A 23,081-nucleotide genomic window follows, 5' to 3' on the forward strand; every position below is an offset into this window, starting at 1 on the left:
CCCTAAGAGTTTGATGGTTTCCTTTCTCACATTTAAGTCGTTCAACCCAAATATTAAATTTTATTTTCTCCTGTTAATCTCTCTGATGTCAACTTGATTCTTAGTCCACCTAGAAGGACCCTGAAGGGACAGAACAGCCTTGCTCCCCAACAGTGTGTTTATCTTATTCATCTTTGTTCTCCTCACTTCTGGATGAGGTCTATAGTATTATGAGATTCTCTCTTTCCCTCTCCCTCTGCTTCTCTTGCCTCCCCCCACATCACACATGGTCTGATACATTAAAATTTTATTTTTTTAAATTTTTAAAAATGATTTTACTTATTTGACAGAGAAAGACACAGTGAGAGAGGGAAGATGAGCAGGGGGGAGGAGAGGTGGAAGCAGGCTTCCCGCTAAGCGGAGCCCAATGTGGGGCTTGATCCCAGGACTCTGGGATCATAACCTGAGCTGAAGGCAGACACTTAATGACTAAGCCACAGGCACCCCTTAAAACTTTATAAAAACACTTTCTCCTAGTATATGACTTTCTACTATCTTACTGTATCTTTCAAAGAGAAAATATTTTTAAACTTGATTATGCCCAATATCAAAATCAATTTGGGAAGAGCTGCCCTTTGAACAATATTGATTGATATAATCTATGAATAGGTATATCTCTCCAGTTAGGTTCTTTAAATTCTCCCAGCAATGCTTTCTGGTTTTCATAGTAAAACTTGGACATCTTTAGTTAGATTCATTTGTTCATGTTTCTGGGCATCAATACAAGTGGCATGGATTCATTCCAGTTTCTAGTTGTTTGCTGCTACTATGTAAAAATACAACTGATTTTTATTCATTACTCTTGTCTCCTACAACCTTGATAATTTTATTAATAGGTTGTTAATTCCTCTAGGATTTTCTATAAAACATTTTATCATAAACAAATAGAAAGATCTTTACTTCTTTCCTTATCTTTATGCTTTTTAGTTTCCTTTGGTTTATTGGAATGGCTAGGACATCTAGTATGATACAGATTAAGTAATAAAAGCAGGCATTCTGGGCTTTTCTTGTATTTTAGTGGAAAACAATTCAATATGATATTTGATTTCCTATATATATCCTTTATCAGCTTTGAAAAATTCTCTAATATTTGTAATTTGCTTAGAGTTTTTATCATGAATGGGTGGTTAAATTTTGTCAAATGTTTTACTTGCATCTATGGAAATTTTCATAGGATTTTTCTCAGCTCTTCTATTGATATGGTGAATTCTACTAAATGATTTTTTAATATTATACCAAATTTGAATTTCTAAGATGAATCCTATTTTATCACCATTTATTAATTTTTTATGTACTGCTATATTGATTTGCTAATATTTGATTAAGAATTTTTACATTTATTTTCATGAGGGATATTGATTTCTATTTCCTTCTTTTGTAAAGACTTCTTCAGGATTCAGTAATGGGATTATGCTGGCTTCATAAAACAATTTGGGAGGCACCTGGGTGGCTCAGTGGGTTAAAGCCTCTGCCTTCAGCTCAGGTCATGATCTCAGGGTCCTGGGATCAAGCCCTGCATCGGGCTCTCTGCTTGGTGGGGGGCCTGCTTCTCCCTTTCTTTCTGCCTTCTTCTCTGCCTACTTGTGATCTGTCTGTCAAATAAATAAATACAATCTTTAAAAAAAATAAATAAAATAATTTGGGAAGGAATCCTTCATTCTATATTTCTGGAAAAAAATTTGTGAAAATCTCCTGTTTTTTTTCTCCTTGAATATTTGATAAAATTCATCCACTGGGGCCTGAACTTTTCTTTAAAACTGATTTTGATATCCCATTTAATTTCTTTTATAGAATTAAAAGGATATTCAGATTTTCTATTTTGTATATTTTTGTACAGTAATTTTACAGTAAAAATTTCTATTTTATCTAAATTGTTACACTTGCTGGCATAAAGTTGTTCATATTCTATTTTTTTTTTCTATAGGATCTGTGTGATAATGTTCCTCCTTCATTCCCAAAGTGGGTAATTTGTATTTTATCTCTCTCTTTTTATTGTACTAGTCTTCTCTGCTCTTATCTTTATTGTTTTTGGCCTTTTACTTCTTTTAGGTTTATCTTGTTCTTTTTTTAGCTTTCTAGAAAGGACCCTTAATTTTGTAATTTGTAATTCATAGATTATTTAGAAGCATGTTTATTGTCCAGATATATACAGTTTTTCTACAGTTTACTACTGATTTCTAATACATTTTGATTATGATTAGATAATATACTTTATTTTGATCTTGTAAACAAAATGAGACAATGTACATCTGAAAAAAACATGTAGTCCATGTTTGTTAGATACAGTGTTCCATAAATGTCAATTAGATCAAGATGAGTGTATAGTTTTTTTCATTCTTCTAGATCTCCAATTATTTACTTTTATCTGGTTGCTTTATAAATTGCTGAGAAAGGTGTTATAAACTTCCCTACTATGTGTGGTATTTATTTTTCTTCTAGTTGCTTTATAACTGCTGAGACTGTAAAAAAAATTTCCTACTATGCAGTACTGGATAGAATCATCTGTTTTTTCTTTAATTCCACCCATTTTTGCTTCATGTCATTATTTATCTCTGGTAATACCCTTTTTCTTGGGGCACCTGGGTGGCTCAATGGATTAAGCCTCTGCCTTCAGCTCAGGTTCATGATCTCAGGGTCCTGGGATCAAGCCCTGAGTCAGGCTCTCTGCTCAGCAGGGAGCCTGCCCCCCCACCCTCAACCCCCCAGCCCCGTGCTACCTGCCTCTCTGCCTATTTGTGGTCTCTCTGTCAAATAAATACAATCTTTAAAAAAAAAATACCCCTTTTCTTTAGTTTATTTTATATTAAAATAAGCAAGTCCAGCCATCTTATGCTGTCTGTATGGTATACTGTTCCTATGCATTTATTTATATGCTTCTTTCTATTTCAAGTGCTTCTCTTTTAAGCAATATACAGTGGAATCTTACTCTATAAATCTCTGCCTTTTAATAGGAATAGCTGGACCAGAGGTCAGCAAACTTTCCACTAAAGGGTCAGACAGTAAATATTCTAGGCTTTGTGAGCCATACTGTTTTCTAGGGCTGCTACTTAATTCTGCATAACAGCAACCTCAGACAAAATGTAAAAACAGGGTTTTTGGCCTGCAGGCTTTTGTTTGCTAACTCATGGTCTAAACACTCCTAGTTAACATCATTAAGATTTAACATTGTTGGTGAGAATAGCTCAGCTCTATCATTTTATCTATTTATTTATGTTACAAGTTTTTATTTAAATACTAATTTGTTGACATACAGGGTAATACTGGTTTCAGCAGAATTCAGTGATTCATCACTTACATACAACACCCAGGGCTCCTCACAACAAGTACCCTCCTTAAAACCCATCACCCATTTAGCCCATGCCCTGCCTACCTACACTCCATTAATCCTCAGTTTGTTTTTCTATAGTTAAGAGTCTTTTATGTTTTGCCTCCCTCTTTTTTCTCCCCTTTCCCTATGTTCACCTGCTTTGTTTCTTAAATTCCACATATAAGTAAAATCATATGGTATTTATCTTTCTCTGACTTACTTATTTCACTTAGCATAATAGACTATAGCTCCATTTACGTCGTTGCAAATGATAAGATTTCATTTGTTTCTATTCACTGTTTTTAAACTCTGTCACCATTTCTTGACTTTTTTTAGATCATATGAATATTTTTGGTATTCCATTTTAATACATCTCTTAGCCCTATCTCTTTGTATTTTTACATTTTTATTTTTAGTAGTTATTTGAGATTATAATATATGTTGAAAATCTTTCATAGTCTAACTAGAGTTTACACTGTACCAGTTCACATGATATTTAGAAATCTGGCAGCCATTAGGTCCCTTTAATCCTCATTAACCAGGCAGGAAGAAGAGGAGAAAGGAGGATGGTATCAGTAAGGAGGCTGTATAAAATATGAAATAATATTTGAACCCACTTTAAAAAAATGCAGTCTAAAAATGAGCTTAATTAATGGCTTATAACCACTAATGCTGAGATAAACACAGATTTATCAATATTGACCTGTCAGATCAAATACCTATCTAAAAATAATTGTTTTAAAATAATTTCAGTGGTATTCAACACTGACAATCTATGTAGAAAGTATACTGCAGTCTGCTTAAGGTTAAAGAAACAAGTTAACTATACACAATAATTTGTATAAATCTGGGAGACTGAAATTCATATTACATTCTAACACTACAGAATTCAACACCCTTGGCTTATACCACCTGAAATGTTACAAGATTAGTAAAATAAATTTCTTGAATAGTAAACAGTGGTTTTTTAAAATATCATGTATAGAGCAAAAGAAGTTCTGAGTGAGAATCTTGTTGAAATTGTATTTGATCATGTTAAAAGACTCTTTCAGGTTGATAATAAAGCAGTCCTTCTGTTTAAACACTTTACACCTGCAACTGATTTCATTCTTTCAGCCAAAAGATGCATTTATGCTGCCACCATTACACTTTCAGAAGAGTTTAAGTTACAAAACTTGAGAGAGCTTCAAAGCAATTCTTAATCTAACCATTCTGATTTTGATGTGAAAAATCATTTAGGACACTAAACAGAAGAGAAATCTTTATAAAATTCACAACAATTGTTCTTAAATCACATTATTTTAAATTTCCTTTCATAAATCAACAATACTAACCTGAGGGTTCGAGCATTTTATCTGAAGCGACTCTAGGTCAACATGGAGACAGACGACAAATGAATGCCTTGTATCAGGTCCTGTAGCGAGTAGTTTTTGAGAGGTAACAGCTAGAGTAGAGGTACAACCCATTGGTTCCACTAGGCAAAGTGTCACTTGTTTACCGAAAAGGGTATACATACTGAAATGATGCAAGCTGATAGTCCAAGGAAAAGCATTACCTGGTAACAAGGACAAAGCGGGCAGATAAGCACACATATAAAAATACAATTGTCACTTGATAGTAAGAGGTCTATCATCTAATTTTGAAATATAAAACATTTAATACAGCATCAAAAAAGCGACTATACCAGAGACCAATGTGCTAAACAATTTATATGCTGTTTAAAAGTAATTTTGAAAAATGTTTATATTTGTATTTATTATACTACATATCAAGAATTATATACATCATAAAACGTAAAGAAATAATACATACTACTGTATCAGTAATTATATACATTATGAAACATATAGAAATAGAACTTAAGGAAATGAGATGGAGATATAAATAGAAATTCTAACTTCCTTTTTCTTCATTCTAGCAGGTTACATTGTGCAATTGCTGGGGTTGCAGTCATTATACTTTGGAGACCATAGATCTAGCTGAGGAATAAGAGGAAAAGAATAATCTATTATCATCTATTGGATCACCTGCACAAAATCATGTGGGTGCACATATAAACCATAGATTCTTGGTTTCTAATTCAGACCTTCTTAATCAGAATCTCTGGGGGTAAGACCCAAGATGCATTTTGTTATCTTCTGCTGGTGATTCTTAGGTATAATATGTTATTTTAAAATAAAATATACTTGATGAAAAATAAGCACTCATAAATATCAAGAGTAAAAGCAAAATTCCTTTCCTTTTTTTATACTTTTTTCTTTTATTTATCAGTGATTAATTCATGAATATAAATTATGAGATAAAACCACTTTAATGTGGTTATAAAGTACTTTGTGAAATGATTTTTTTCAAGTATACTGAGTATTGGAGTATTTATTAACATTTACTCTTGAAATGCCAACTAATGCAAAATAGGTTTCTATGATTTACAGTTTTGAGTTTGCAATTCTACAAGGACTTGTAAGTATAGACATTGTAGACATTGTTATGAGAGCTAAATTATTTTTAAGCAAATTGAAAATAATTACTTTCTAAATAGAGAAGTAAGAATACCTCACTGCATATAAGTTAGACAATATGTAAAGAAAAATCAAAACCAATCCTAAAAATATTTTTCTAAGCAGAAAATATTAAAATGAGAGGTACTGATACATCACAAAAGATAAATTAGAAAATATATAAAGAAGAAAAATCAAAACTAGTCAAAACCCTACCACTCCCAATAACAACTACTAACACAACTAATATTTCCTTCAAGTCTTTTTTTCCCCTGCATTGTGCTAGATATGCCCACACAGAAGCAGGATCATACTGTAATTTTACATTCAGGTTATCTTCCAGTGACAGTAAAGATACCAAGTGAATTATAAACTGGATCAGACTATATATTTATACATATACACACATAGTATATGGAATATAAGTAACCCTTTGAACTATAAATGGTGATATTGAGTAGATACTACGAGATAGGTTCTTGTAAGTTTGAATACTCAAAATGTCCTGACCAAATATAGTTCATAAGATTAAAATTAGAATCATTGAAATTGAGACCTGGATACTAGAATAAATGTAGCTACATAGTATGGCACAATAACTTGACTGGAAACAATGAAAACTGCATAATAGTATGTGGTCAGCACTGTGGTACTCTGCCTGTCTTAAGATTTAAAATATTTGCCCCCAAGAAAGAATGACAAACATTAAATTATCTGTAACTAATTCTAAAATTATTTTAAGACCTACACAAAGTTCCATGCTATTTTACAAAATAAACTCTTTGCCAAATTTGTCTTAAAATATTCTGGAATGATTTCAGGTTACATATTTTAAAACTGGTATTGAGCTATATATAGTTTTTCAAATTTTATGTTATCCAAGAAATGCTAAATGGTGGGTATGTTGGATGAAGAGCACTGAATTTAAATTTGTTAAATTAAAAATAAAATCTCAAACATTAGTACTATGGTAGATGTGTCTCTGCTTCTCCTTTAGAATGAGACCAATAAACTGAAATTTGTTTTTTCATATTCTAAGTCTTAAACAGAACTTTTAAAGCAATACTTCACACCCATTTATTTAGTCTGCAGATTGTCTTTTTTTTTTTTTTTTTTAATTTTACTTACATATTTGAAAGAGAGAGATACAGCAAGAGAGAAAATACAAGCAGGGAGAGTGGAAGAGAGAGAAGCAGGCTCCCTGCTGAGCAGGACCCCTGGGATCAGGACCCCTGGGATCATGACCTGAGTCAAAGACAGACGCTTAACCAACTGAGCCACCCAGGCCCCCTGCAGGTTGTCTTTTAAAAAGCAAACTCCACCTATAAGTGGGGATCTTAACATGTAATGACAAAAATTCCCACAATTAATCATTGTGAAAAAAATTATCAAAACACAGCAAATCATTAGCTGCACAAGTATTCCTCTTAAATACAGGTACAAACAAAATAAAAAAAAATTATTTTTATTTGGGGCACCTGGGTGGCTCAGTGGGTTAAAGCCTCTGCCTTCAGCTCAGGTCATGATCTCAGGGTCCTGGGATCGAGCCCTGCATCGGGCACTCTGCTCAGTGGAGAGCCTGTTTCCCCCTCTCTCTCTGCCTGCCTCTCTGCCTACTCGTGATCTCTGTCAAATAAACAAATAAAATATTTTTTAAAAAATTATTTTTATTTGTTATTGATTTTTATTTTTTATTCGTATTGCAACTGGGAACATAATGTTCTAGGGACTCCCTAAAATATGTTCACCTGGCACGTTCATGTTCATATGATACATGGCAGGCCAGAACCATGAACTGTTCTGAGACTTTCAAGACATTATTTAAAAATTTAATTGTAAAGTTCTAATGCAGTAACATGTTTTATTTTAGATAAACTATTGCTGGTAGAATTCAGATATTTTCAAAGTATCTAAAGAACTAAGAAAAATGAAAAACAAAACTTATAATTCCATTTCTGTGTGAATTTGTGAAAACTCTATTATTGACAGAGAAAAAGATACCAATAAAATAATTATCATGAAAATGACAAACACAACACTGTTTTAATTCAGATTAAATAATTTGAAAGAGCATGAATAGGACTGAGCTTTGGGGAAAAATACATACATAAAACTCAGTAAGACTGTGTTACGTGTTAAAAATGAGGAAGAGAACACTAGAGTTTATTAGATAATATTCACGTATAACGAGAAAAGCGTTAAAAAAGTACACACAGTGGATTATGTGTATTTTTCATTGAATTTCCTTACATTGTAATGATATGTTGCTGATTTTGCACGATACTAGAAGCAGAAGCTAAAAAACTGGTTTAGATAACAAAGAAAATTATATATGTATTACACACACACTTGAACTGCACCAAGAAGAATAAAATACCTGTGAGTAAACAACTATGGAGGTGCAAGACCTGTACTCTGAAAACTATAAAACACTGATGAAAGACATTTAAGATAACACAAACACAGGGAAAGATAGTTTATGCTCACAGATTGGAAGAATTAATATTGTTAAAATGTCCATATTACCTGAAGCAATCTACAGATTCAAAGCAATTCCTATCAAAATACCAAGAGCATTTTTCACATAACTAGAACAAAGAATAACAATATTTGTACAGATTACAGAAACCCCCCAAAACCCAAAGCAATCCTCAGAAAGAAGAACAAAGTTGCAGGTTTCGCAATACAAGATTTCAGGATATGCTATAAAGCTGTAGTTGTCAAAACAGTATGGTACTCACACAGAAATATTCACAAAGATTAATGGAACCAAATATAAAGCCCAGGAATAAACATACTTACATGGTCAATTAATCTATGATAAAGGAGGCAAGACTATGCAATGAGGAAAAGACAGTATTTTCAATATATGGTACTGGGAAAACTGGACAGTTACATGCAAAAGAATGAAGGATTAATTTCTTTTTTTTTTTTAAGATTTATTTATTTATTTATTTGACAGAGAGAGAGAGAGGGATCACAAGTAGGCAGAGAGGTAGGTAGAGGGGGGGGGGGAAGCAGGCTCTCTGCTGAGCAGAGAGCCCAATATAGGGCTCAATCCCAGGACCCTGAGATCATGACCAGAGCCAAAGGCAGAGGCTTAACCCACTGAACCACCCAGGTGCCCCTGAAGGATTACTTTTTAACACCAAATACAAAAAATAAATTCAAAATAGATTAAAGACCTGAAAATAAAAATAGGAAAAAAGACAGTCTCTTCAATAAATGGTGCTGGGAAAACTGGACAGCTACATGTAGAAGAATGAAACTCGACCATTCTCTTACACCGTACACAAAGATAAACTCGAAATGGATACAAGACCTCAACGTGAAACAGGAATCCATCAGAATCCTAGAGGAGAACATAGGCAATAACCTCTTCAAAATCTGCCACAGCAACTTCTTTCAAGATATGTCTCCAAAGGAAAAGGAAACAAAAGCGAAAATGAACTTTTGGGACTTCATCAAGATCAAAAGCTTCTGCACAGCAAAGGAAACAGTCAACAAAACAAAGAGGCAACCCACGGAATGGGAGAAGATATTTGCAAATGACAGTACAGACAAAAGGTTGATATCCAGGATCTATAAAGAACTTCTCAAACTCAACACACACAAAACAGATAATCATATCAAAAAATGGGCAGAAGACATGGACAGACATTTCTCCAATGAAGACATACAAATGGCTATCAGACACATGAAAAAATGTTCATCATCACTAGCCATCAGGGAGATTCAAATTAAAACCACATTGAGATACCACCTGACACCAGTTAGAAGGGCCAAAATTAGCAAGACAAGAAACAACGCGTGTTGGAGAGGATGTGGAGAAAGGGAACCCTCTTACACTGTTGGTGGGAATGCAAGTTGGTGCAGCCACTTTGGAGAACAGTGTGGAGATTCCTTAAGAAATTAAAAATAGAGCTTCCCTATGGCCCTGCAATTGCACTACTGGGTATTTACCCCAAAGATACAGATGTAGTGAAAAGAAGGGCCATCTGTACCCCAATGTTTATAGCAGCAATGGCCACGGTTGCCAAGCTATGGAAAGAACAAAGATGCCCTTCAATGGACGAATGGATAAGGAAGATGTGGTCCATATACACAATGGAGTATTATGGCTCCATCAGAAAATATGAATACCCAACTTTTGTATCAACATGTACGGGACTGGAAGAGATTATGCTGAGTGAATTAAGTTAAGCAGAGAGAGTCAATTATCATATGGTTTCACTTATTTGTGGAGCATAACAAATAACATGGAGGACATAGGGAGATGGAGAGGAAAATGGAGTTGAGGGAAATTGGAAGGGGAGATGAACCATGAGAGACTATGGACTCTGAAAAACAACCTGAGGGTTTTGAAGGGGCGGGGCATGGGAGGTTGGGGGAGCCAGGTGGTGAGTATTATGGAGGGCACGTATTGCATGGAGCACTGGGTGTGGTGCATAAACAATGAATTGTTATGCTCAAAAGAAATAAATAAAAAAAAAAAGAGGGAAAACAGTGAGTAACTTTTGGAGAGAAAAGCAATTGACAGTAGCCATTTTAACCCAGGAACCCACAATGGAACATCAAGAATTATTCATGTATAGAGACTGGAGCCCTGGGAGGCATGAAAACCTGGCATTTGTAGAAGAGCAGAGGGCTGGTTCACAGATGACCTGGTGTGAGGCTGTCATGGATGAGGCTAAGAGTACATAACCCAGTGGGTGATGGAAGATGTAGAGATCATTTACTTCCTTAAATGTAGTATTGAGTAGAGAAATGACATTTTCCTTCTAGATGGGTGCCCATATCATACCATACTTCAGAAGCAAGTATCAACATGTACATTTGATTTCAGATTTACTGTCCTGTAAGTTGTTTATGTCCTGTGTACAGATTACATAAGCATGTGTGATTAAAATTCTGCCTGGGAGGGGGGGAATAAAAATAAAATAAAAATAAAACCTTAAACCATGAAAATCCTAGAAGAGAGCACTGGCAGTAATTTTTCTGATATTTGCTGTAGCAACATTTTTCAAATTTCTCCTGAAGCAAGGGAAATAAATACAAAAGTAAACTATAGGGACTACATCAAAATAAAAAGCTTATGCACAGCAAAGGAAATAGCACAACTAAAAGCAGACCTAAGGAATGGAAAAAATATATTTGCAAATGACATATCCAATAAAGGATTTGTATCCAAAATATATAAATAACTTATACAAGACACACACATACACAATGAATAATTAAAAGTGGACAAAAGACATGTATAGACATTTCTCCAAAGAAGACGTCCAGATGGCTAACAGATACATAAAAATGCTCAACCTCACTCATCAGGAAACTGCAAATCAAAAGCCACAATGAGATGCCACCTCCTACCTGTCAAAATGTAACAAAAACATAAGAAACGAGTATTGGAAAGGATGTAGACAAAAAAAACACTCATGTGTATTGGTGGGAATGCAAAACCGGTGTAGACACTGTGGTCAATACTATGGAGATTCCTCAAAAAATCAAAAATTGAAATACTATATGATCCAATAATTTCACTATTGGGTATTTACCCAGAGAAAACAAAAACACTAACTCAAAAAGATATATGCACCTGTACGTTTACTGCAGCATTATTTACAAGAGCCAAAACATGAAAGCAACCTAAATGTCAATCAACAGGTTAATTGATAAGAAACACACGTGAATATTAAGTGGCCAGGAAAAAGAATGAAAGCATGTATTTGGGCAATATGGATGGACATAGAGGGTATTATGATAAGTGAAATAAGACAGAGAAGGAAAAGTGCTATATTATTTCACTCATATTTAAGAAACTTATCAGGGCATTTGGGTAAAGCAGTTGGTTAAGTAACTGTTTCAGTTCAGATCATGGTCTCTAAGTCATGAGATCAAGCCCTGCATTGATCTCCACGCTCAGCCTGGAGTCTGCCTGAGATTCTTTCCGTCTTCCTCTCCCTCCCTCTCTGTCCCTCTCCCTGCTCATGCTAACAAATAGAAAGAAAAGAAAAAGAAAAGGAAAAGAAAGAAAAGGGACAGGAAGGGAAGGGAAAAGAAAAGAGAAAGAAGGAAGGATCTTTTTAAAAATGGAGGACATATCAATAGAAATTATCCAATCTGAAAAAATTTTTTGAAAAAATTAACAAAGCCTCAGAGACCTGAAGAACAACATCAAACATACTGATACAAATTTAACACAAGACCCAGAAGGAGAGAACAGAGAAAATAAGAGAAAAATATTTGAGGAAACAATGGCTGAAGAATCCTAAAATTGATAAACAGCATTAACACATAACATTCAAACAGCTCAACCAAGCCCAAACAGGATGAATATTAACACACAAATACCTAGATTTAATATAGAGAAATTGGTGAAAGCTAAAGAACCAGAGAAATTCTTGAAAGCAGTAAAAAAAAAAAAAAAATCATTATATATAGGAGAAAATCAATACATTTTAAAGTTGACTTTCATGTAAAATAATGGAGTTCAGAAGACAGAGTATCAACAATATCCAAATTAAGGAAAGAGCCCAAATGTTCACTGACTGATGAATGGATAAAGAAGACTGATACACACACACACACACACACACACACACACACACAGGAATATTACTCAGCCATCAAAAAAGAATGAAATTTTGCCATTTGCAATGGCATGGATAGAGCTAGAGAGTACTATGCTAAGTGAGATAAGTCAGAGAAAGACAAATCCCATATGATTTCACTCATAAGTGGAATTTAAGAAACAAATGATCATGGGAGGAAAAAGAAGAAAAGCAAGAAACAGACTCTTAACTGTAGAAAACACACTAATGGTTACCAGAGCAGAGGTGGCCGGATTGAGTTAAATAGGTGATGGGATTAAGGAGTCACTACTTGTGATGAGTACCAGCTGTCATACATAAGTGTGGATCACTAAATTTTACATCTGAAACTAATATTACCCTGTATCTTAACTAACTGGAATTTAAATAAAAACTGGGGGAAAAAAGACCCTAAAGGGGAAAAAAAGAAGGCAGTGAGAAATTACATTCAAATACCAGAAGAGAGGAAAAATATATAGGAAAGTAAATAAAGAACTGTCAAGGCAAACACACTATATCCAGAAAAATTATATTCCAAATATTAAAATGAAATGTCAGATAAACAATCTCAGATAAACAAGAGATACTCATTGCTAGCAAAGTGCCTTATAAGAAATACTAAAGTAAGTCCATCAGATATTAATTCAAACCAACAGAAAAAAATGAAGAGACCTGGATATGAACAAGATGTGCGTTAATATGGAAGACTATAAATGTATTATTTCCCATTTTTCTTAAGTTCTTTAAAAGGCAGAGAGTAATAAATAAGACTATTGTTGGGTAATTATTCATGGAGATGTAATCTATATGAACAGAATGAGGTAGAGAATAAAATTTGTTAGAACAAATTTTCTATAATTCATAAAAATTAAGTTAAAATATATCTAAGTTAGAGAGTGATAAATTCAGATGCATAATAATACAATCCCTATATAGTCACCATTGAAAAACTACATTGTGTAAGTATTGGAGAAAATAGAATGGTACACTAGAATACACATTTAAAATATAAGAGGTAGTAAAAGAGGATCAGAGGTACAAAGTACACAAAAGAGACAATAATCAGCAAATGACCAACTTAAATATTTATTTCTTTATTTAGAAAGAGATGGGGGGGCAAGCAGGAGGGATATATATTGTATCTGCTTGGCACAGTCGATTGGGCATCGGACTCTTGATTTGGGCTCAGGTCCTGATCTCAGGGTCTTGGGATCCAGCCCCATGTTGGTCTCCATGCTCAGTAGGGACTCTGCTTAAGATCCTTTCTCTCTCTCCCTCTTTCTTCCTTCTCCCTACTGATGCTCTCTCTCTCTCTCTCAAATAAATAATAAAATCTTTTTTAAAAAGTGAGTATTACAGAGAGAAAAAGAGACATTTAATAGAGATAATGGGGTCAATACTTTAGGAAGCTGTTACCAATTAATTACATATGCATATGCATCTAACAATAGAGCTTCAAAATACAAGAAGCAAAAACAGACAGGATTTAAAGAATAAGCAACTAAACAGTAAAACTTGAATATTTCAATACTCCACTCTCAATAATTGATAAAATAAATAGATAGGAAGTCACTGTGTCTATAGATGAGTATACAACAATATCAACCCACTCAAACTTACTGACACACCACAGAAAAACCACTGAAGCACATATGGAACAGTCTCTCAAATAGACCATATGATAGACCATAACACAAAGGTTAATAAATTTAAAAGGATTAAATTATTAAATCTATGTTCTAGACTATAGTGGGATTAAATCAGAAAACAGCAACAAAAAGAAATCCATGAAATTTTCAAGTACCTGGAAGTTAAACAACCCAGTGTTTCTAAATAACACAAAGGCAAGAGAAGAAAACATAAGGAAAATTGCAAAATACGGTAAAGTAAATAAGAACAACAATATTTGTGAATTTCTGAAATGCAGTTAAAGGAGTGCTTAAAGAAAAATTTATAGGCATTTAATGTCTATATCATAAAACAATAAACTGTCACATCAATAACCAAGTTTAAAAAAAAACAACCTAAGATTTCCCCTTAAGAAATCAGAAAAAAAAAGAAAGTCAAACAGAAAGCAAGCAAAAAAAAAAATTAAGATTATAGCAGAAATGAATGAAACACAACAGAAAAAAAATCAATAAAGCTAAAAGTTGATCCTAAGAATAGATCAGCAACATGACAAGTCTTTAACTTCAAAAAGAAGATAATCCACATATTACAAAAATCAATAACTAAAGAAGGACTATGACTACCAACCCTAATAAAATTAAGAAGGATTCAAAGACAGTATTATGAGCTCTGTATACCCCAACAATTAAGAGGACTTAAATAAATGGATAACTTTCTAGACACAATTTATTAACACTGACTAGAATTTATTAACACTGACTAGAAGAGGAATAGAAAATCTGAATAGACCTAAAAACAAATAAAGTGACTGAATTATTAATTTAAAAACTTTCTATAAAAAAAAGCAGCCCACCCATTCCCTGTGACTTCAAGAGTAAACTCTATCAAACATTAACAAAATAATGCCATTTTTCCACACACTTTCAGAAAGAGAGGAGGTGGAAAGACTTCCCAAGTTATTCTATAAGGCCAGAATTATCCTGTTATGAAAACCAGATAAGGGGAACTTATCTGCCAGAAAACTACAGAGTAAACTAATGCTCAAATTTGCATAAGGATGTAAAGAACCTAAAATAGACAAAATAATTTCTAAGGAAAAAAGACAGTTGGATGACTTATATCACATAATTTTAAGGACAATATAACACACCACCATAATCAACATCATGTGCTACAAGGACAAAGATAGCATAGAGATTAATGGAATAGAATTGAGATTCCAGGGGAAAATAAACAAAAAACCTTAGACTTATGGTTGATTGATTTTTCAGCAAAGGTGCCAAGATAATTCCATAGGGACGGTATTTTGAACAAATAATGCTGGGAAAATTAAATATCCACATACAATAAAATTGGGGATATTCTATTAAAGGTTACAAACTTACAAGTAGAAAATGAAGAAGTTCTGGAGGTCTAATGCACGATTCCCCAATTATGGTCAATAATATTGTATTATATACTTCAAAGCTGTTTTAGGTATTAAAAGTTTTCACCATAAAAGAGAAATGATAATTACGTGACCTACAGAAGTGTTAGCTGATACCCTGATGGTAATCATACTGCAATATATAAAGGTAGCAGCAAATCAACATGTTCTATACTCTAAATTAACCATTGCTACGTGCCACTTATATCCCAATTTTTTAAACATTCCTTTAATGAGAATATGTTACCTTGGTATCATTTAAAAAACACATTTTTATGATCTTAAGACAATATAAATTATGTATTTTATTTTAAAGGAAAAATATGACACATTGGATCTGCCATATTGGTTTTGTTTTTAAAATAAGTTTGTGTGCGCGTGTGTGTGTGTGTGCACGCGCATGGCAGGGAGGAGGATTGTTGGGAAATACAAAACTGATTGACAGGGAATAAATAAAGTAAGGTCATTCTCAAGCCTTTAAGTCACAGAACCCACGGCTTAACATATGAGGTAGCAGGATGGATGTGAGCTATTGAGAACATAATAATGTATATAACAATTATATTAACTACAGTTAGGCATTTCAACAGCTTAACTTCATTTATAATACATATATGATGGCCTCTAAGAGATTTATTTAACAGCAGCAACATCAGGAACAAATCTTAAGCTCTTTTCTGAGCTTCTTCTTTTCCCCAAGGTATCTCATTTACATATGGACTAAAAACTAAAGTCACAGACACTGAGTAAAACTGGAAAAAAAAAGCTATTATAATAGTACAGCATCATCTTTCAGAACAAGTGGAAATTATAGTTATCAAAGTAAGATATTTAAAAATTCAAAAATGGAACAAATAAATATATACCAGTAAGATGAAAAAAAATTACATGGAAAAATAGCCTTTCTGTTTTTCATAGATGCTCAACAATTTTAATATCAGTTTCTATGTAAATTCACTAAATCCAACAAGAGCAAAGTTTTAATTTATAAATGATCTCAATATTCCATTTCTGTCAAAATATTTTATTAAAGTTGCAGGCAACTCTTTCAAAGAAGAAAAAACAAATCTCTGCTAGGCACAGTTTGGAAACCCATCTGCTCAGAGGTGTGAGCTGGATGTAGCAAATTACATCTGCAAGCCTCACTGCAAATGCCTGCTAATGAAACTCAAGATGTTGATTTTGACCCAAATACCTTATATAGATTGGATCTGACTATATTAGAGATCATCTCTCCCTTTCCATGGCAATTGAAATCAGATGACAGCTCAACAAATGGTTCCTCATTTTGAACCTTAAATTCAGAACAGAGTAAGCCTGAAATCTATGAGAGAACCCTTCTTGTTCATCCCCTCGATCATTTTGTAATTGTTTTTCTTTTTACTTTTTTTTCAAATCATAATGACGAAGAATTCTTTTTCAATTATTTATGAACTTGAAGACAAGTCAGAAGTTGCCCTTTTCATTTTTAAAGTTCTTTTTTTTTCTCCTTAGAGTAACCAAAAACTATGTACTGAACAGCATACTCTTCAATTAGTAAGCCCTATTTTGTGCCATTCATTGTGCTAGGTGATAGGAATAACACCATGAATAAGACAGATATGCTTCTTGCCCTTTTCACCCGAGTAGGGAAATCAGGGGCTGAATAAAAATAACTAAAATTGGGATAGGAGTATTAAGAGTGATGAGTCAAAAGCAGTAAGAGAACAGAACAGAGTGATCTGGCAAGTGAAGTACACAGAAGCCTGATAAATGAGAGAAGAAAGGCTAGAGAAGAGATCAAGAAGGTGGCTGTCACCTATGGAGTATCTGCTAAAGCCCTGCAGTAGGACAGAGATGTCCCTTGTTCAAAGAATACAGAAGATGATACTAAAGCTGGGGTTGAGTGGTAGAAGAATGGGAAGAGTGGCCCTACTTTTCTCTAAAGAAGTACCGGATATGAATTTCCTTTCTAAATCATAGGGTGGCACGATCCACAACAACACAACAACAGACACTGCAATATAGTAAAGTATTTCCATCAAAATAAAAGATCTGAAGCACAAAATCTTGGTTACACAGGAAATTCTATTCTTTGTTGTTCATTCCATCATAAATTTAAATAACTGGTGTCAATAAATTACAGTTTTCATAGAAATCTAGAACTCACAATGATAACCAAGCAACACCAAAGACAAAGAGGAAGAAAAAAATAATTTAGCAGGTCTTGTGAGGACAAGAAAATAAAAAGAGAAAAAGTTTTAATTGAAAATATGGTGTTCATAACCACCAGAGTCAAATGGTGGGATTAATCTAAAAATTTTATCTAAAAGTCCAAGTTGCTTTCTATAATAGAATATAAAAAGAATGAGTCATTAAGTTCCATTTTTGTTTAAATTATCCTGACTGGATTTCTGTTCCTTGCAACCTAAGAATATTGAGGCATATATACATCTAGATACCACCTGCTCTCTCCTAACTTTCTCAAATACCTTAAAAAACAAAGCAAAAAACCAAACCAAACCAAAACAACAACGACAACAACAACAACAACAAAAACCTACTGTAGACTTGTCATACCAATTTTTCATGAGAGTTCAAGATGGTGAAATAGGAAGACCCTGAACTCACGTCCTTCTGTAGACACAATAACTTAAAACTACGTATGGCATCGTTTTCCTCTAAAAAGGACCTGAGATCTAGATGAGCAGCACATCCACACAAAAGTCAGAAGAGAGACATGTAGAAGAGTGGAAGAGGCAGACATGGCCTTGCCCGAAAACCACCCCAGATGAGGCACAAGTGGGAGAAGTCCTACAAATAGAACACTCCCTGGAAAAGTTAAGGGACTGTGCCCCACATCAGTAATCCTGACGTTAGGGGCAGGCACAGTAAAGACAAGGTCTAAAATGTATAGTTTTTAATATCAACAATGATTAAGACCAGGTGAATCACAGTATGTTAGGAAATAAAGTTCTGTTCTCAAAGCGCTTGCCCCCAAACCTATTTGCCCTGTGATCCATCACAAAAGCAAGAAATAAAAAGCACTTAGACCATAAGAGAGGAAGACCCATTTACTAATGTTAAAGTGGCTACCAGAGAGACAGTAATCTGCAAGGAAATAAATAAATAAATAGATAAATAAATAAATCTAAGAGATTTAAAAAAGGAATCTGGAAGGATTTTAACAGTGAATAGAAATGTCAACAGCCATTTTTGCAATCTCATCCTACCTTGTTGGTGAACAAGCCAAAAGGTACCATTTTAGGTGGACCCGTTTTAGTCTGCTGGAACCAGATACGGGGCTCAATCTCTCAACCGTGAGATCGTGACCTGAGCTAAAATTAAGTATGAGAAGACTAAGAGACTGAGCCACACAGGCACCCCTACCTTTTACCATTTTATTTAGAATGTGTCTTGGTGTGGGTAGATATGGTCTGCCTACATTTACCATGAACAGGCCAGGTAAGCCTCCTGCCCTGTCCACTCCCATGTGGCACCCAAGGTGTAAAAAAGCTAGATAAATGCCCCAAGCCATGCCCAATCCACCAAGACAGCAAGCCACATCCAGGATAGGCAAGAAGCTGGAAGCCCACTCTCCCCATGCAGTAGCCAAGATACAACAGGCCAGGTGAGTACCCAGAGCCCTACCTTTCACACATAGCAGCTGCGGCCCTATGAAAGCCAGTGGATGAACAGTCCACAGGAGGGATACCCAGAGCATGTCTAGCTCTGGTAGCCACAGGAGATAGTACTTCTGGGCCACACAAAACAGCTCCTACACAAGACTATTGCTTCAAGGCTGAGAGAAGTAGCCATTTCACCTAATACATACAGATAAACAACCAAAATGAGTAGACAGAGGAATATATTCCAAACCAAAAAATAAGGAAAATCTGCAGAAAAAGATCTTAATGAAATGGAGAAACACAATCTACCAGATAGTGTTCAAAATAACGGTCATAAAGATGCTCACCTATCTAAGTAATAGAGGAACACAATAGTAGCGTCAACACAGAGATAGAAAATAAGAAAACACAAAAGAGATATTAAAACTGAACTTAAAGGGGAACCTGGGTGGCTCAGTGGGTTAAAGCCTCTGCCTTCAGCTCAGGTCATGATTTCACGGTTCTGGGATCGAGCCCCACATCGGGCACTCTGCTCAGCAGGGAGCCTGTTTCCCTTCCTCTCCCTCTGCTTGCCTCTCTGCCTACTTGTGATCTCTGTCAAATAAATAGATAAAATTTTAAAAAATTTAAAACTGAACTTATAAGTACACTAGAGGTGTCCAACAGCAGAATGGATGAACCATAAGCATTATCAGTGAGCTGGGAAAAAAAGTAACAGAAAACAAAAGATAAAGCATAAAAACAAAATTAAACATTCGGGTACACGTGCCCCTTCGGATCACTATGTTTGTATCTTTAGGGTAAATACCCAGTAGTGCAATTGCTGGGTCATAGGGTAGTTCTATTTTCAACATTTTGAGGAACCTCCATGCTATTTTCCAGAGTGGTTGGACCAGCTTGCATTCCCACCAACAGTGGAGGAGGGTTCCCCTTTCTCCACATCCTCTCCAGCATCTGTCATTTCCTGACTTGTTAATTTTAGCCATTCTGACTGGTGTGAGGTGATATCTCATTGTGGTTTTGATTTGTATTTCCCTGATGCCGAGTGACGTGGAGCACTTTTTCATGTGTCACAATAGCCAAACTATGGAAAGAACCTAGATGTCCATCAACAGATGAATAGATAAAGAAGATGTGGTATATATACACAATGGAATACTATGCAGCCATCAAAAGAAATGAAATCTTGCCATTTGCGACGACGTGGATGGAACTAGAGCGTATCATGCTTAGTGAAATAAGTCAATCGGAGAAAGACAACTATCATATGATCTCCCTGATATGAGGACATGGAGAAACAACATGGGGGGTTAGGGGGATAGGAGAAGAATCAATGAAACAAGATGGGATTGGGAGGGAGACAAACCATAAATGACTCTTAATCTCACAAAACAAACTGGGGGTTGCTGGGGGGAGGTGGGATTGGGAGAGGGGGAGGGGGCTATGGACATTGGGGAGGGTATGTGCTATCGTGAGTGCTGTGAAGTGTGTAAACCTGGCGATTCACAGACCTGTACCCCTGGGGATAAAAATACATTATATGTTTATTAAAAAAAAAAAAATTTGGAAGGGGAGGCGAACCATAAGAGACTATGGACTCTGAAAAACAACCTGAGGGTTTTGAAGGGTCAGGGGTGGGAGGTTGGGGGAACAGGTGGTGGGTAATAGGGAGGGCACGTTTTGCATGGAGCACTGGGTGTTGTGCAAAAACAATGAATACTGTTACGCTGAAAAAATAAATAAAATGGAAAAAAACCCAAAAAACAAAAAACAAAACAAAACAAAAAACAAAATTAAAAAAAAGAACTAAAAGTGAGGATATCTTAAGGGACCTTGGGGACAACATCAAAAGAAATAACATTCTCAGGTCCCAGGAGGAGGAGAGAGAGAAAAGTCAAGAAAATTATTTGAAGAAATAATGGCTTAAAGCACTATAATCTGGGGGATATCCAGGTCCAGGGATATCAAAGAGGCCCAAATAAGCTCAAAGACAAACACTCCAAGACGTATTCTAATTAAAATGGTAAAAGGTAGGGGCACTTGTGTGGCTCAGTCAGTTGGGCATTGGATGCTTGATTTCAGCTCAGGTCACAATCTATGGGTCACATGATGGAACCCCACATCTGGCTCTGCTCTCGGCAGGGAGGCTACTAGAAATATTCTCTCTTTCTCTTCCTGCTCATACTCTCTCTCTCAAAAAACAAATCTTTTTCAAATAAATAATAAAATAAAATGATAAAAAAGAGAAACAGAAAATCTTAAAAGTAGCAAGAGAAAAGAAACATATTGTAAACAGGTAAAACCCCATAAGGCAATTAGCAGATAGTCTGGCAGAAACTTTATAGGCCATAAAACAGTGGCATGACATATTAAAAGCACTAAAAGGAAAAAATGGCCAACCAAGAATTCTCTATCCAGATGTTATCATTCAGAGAGATTAAGAATTTTCCAGAAAAGCAAAAGCTAAAGGAGTTCATCACTACTTAAACAGCCTTATAAGAAATGTTAAAAAGATTACTCAAAACTAAAAATAAAATGTACTATTTAATAAGAAGAAAACACACAAAAGTAAAAATCTTGCTGCAAGGGGTAAATAAATGATAAAAGTAGTGGACATACCACTTACAAACCAAGTAGGAAGAGCAAAAGACAAAAGTAGCAAAATTAAGTAAAAATATAATAATTAAGTTCAGGGATACACAAAGTAAAAAGATGTAAAATGTATCACTAAAAATATGAAACATAAGGTGAGGGAAAGTAAAAATATGAAGCTTTGGAACATGTTCAAAATTAAGTTACTATCAACTTTAAAAAGACTGTTATATACATAAAAATGTTATGTATGTATGTAAACCTCATGGTTTACAAAGGAAAACTTACAGTAAATGCACAAAAGAAAAAAAAGAAGCAAATCTAAATATAACACTAAAGAAAGGGCGCCTGGGTGGCTCAGTGGGTTAAGCCTCTGCCTTCGGCTCAGGTCATGATCTCAGGGTCCTGGGATCGAGGCTCTCTGCTCAGCAGCCTTCTTCCCCTCTCTCTGCCTACTTGTGACCTCTCTCTGTCAAATAAAGAAATAAAATCTTAAAAAAAAAACCACTACAGAAAACTAATAAAGCATAAGAGAGAAAAAAAGGAAGGAATGGAGAGGAGATACAAAAACAGCCAGGAACCTATGAACAGTTACTTTAATTGTAAATGAACTAAACTCTCCAATCAAAAGACACAGAATGGCTGAATGAATAAAAAAAACAAAACCCATATATAAGTTGCCTACAAGAGACTCACTTCAAATCTAAAGACACACAACAAACTAAAAGTGAGAGGACAGAAAAGGATATTCCATGCAAATGGTAATGAAAAGAAAGCTAGGTTAGCAATACTTATGTCAGACAAAATAGACTTTAAAACAAAGGAAAGCATTATATAATGATGATAGAGTCAATCCAACAAGAGGATGTAATATTTATCAACATTTATGCACCCAATATAGAAACACCTAAATACTCAAAGCAAATACTAACAGAAGTAAAGAAAGAAAGAGATAGCTGTATAATAATAGTAGAAGACTTTAATTACTCTACTTATATCAATGAAGAGATAACCCAGACAGAAAATCATTAAGGCAATATGGACTTTAAGGATCAGATGGACTAAAGAGATATATATAAAACATTCTATCCTAAAGCAGAAGCACCACTCCTTTTCAAGTGCACATGAAACATTCTCCAGGACAGATCACATGTTAGGCTACAAAGCAAGTTTCAATAAATTCAAGAAGACTGAAATCACATCAAGCATCTTTTCCAACCACAAAGGTATGAAACTAGAAATCAATTACAAGAAAAAATATGAATAAAGCATAAACACATGGAGACTATACAACATGCTATTAGACAACCAATGAGTCAATGAAGAAATCAAAGACAACAGCAAAAAATAACTTAAGAAAAAATGAAAACAGTAACACAAATTTCCAAA

The 23,081-nt window shown here is 34.6% G+C and overlaps 1 protein-coding gene across 2 annotated transcripts in view; it reads right to left on the reverse strand.

The window, feature by feature from the left end:
• The window catches only part of VPS13B (vacuolar protein sorting 13 homolog B), an 811,037-nt gene that overhangs the window by 375,395 nt on the left and 412,561 nt on the right, over window positions 1-23,081 (reverse strand). For both annotated transcript variants that reach the window (XM_045996973.1, XM_045996994.1), the window contains exon 24: window positions 4,681-4,901. In XM_045996973.1, the coding sequence (XP_045852929.1) occupies window positions 4,681-4,901 (221 nt within the window). The remainder of the gene's footprint in view (window positions 1-4,680; window positions 4,902-23,081) is intronic.

The sequence above is a fragment of the Meles meles genome, chromosome 1, assembly GCF_922984935.1.
Source record: "Meles meles chromosome 1, mMelMel3.1 paternal haplotype, whole genome shotgun sequence".
NCBI lineage: Eukaryota > Metazoa > Chordata > Mammalia > Carnivora > Mustelidae > Meles > Meles meles.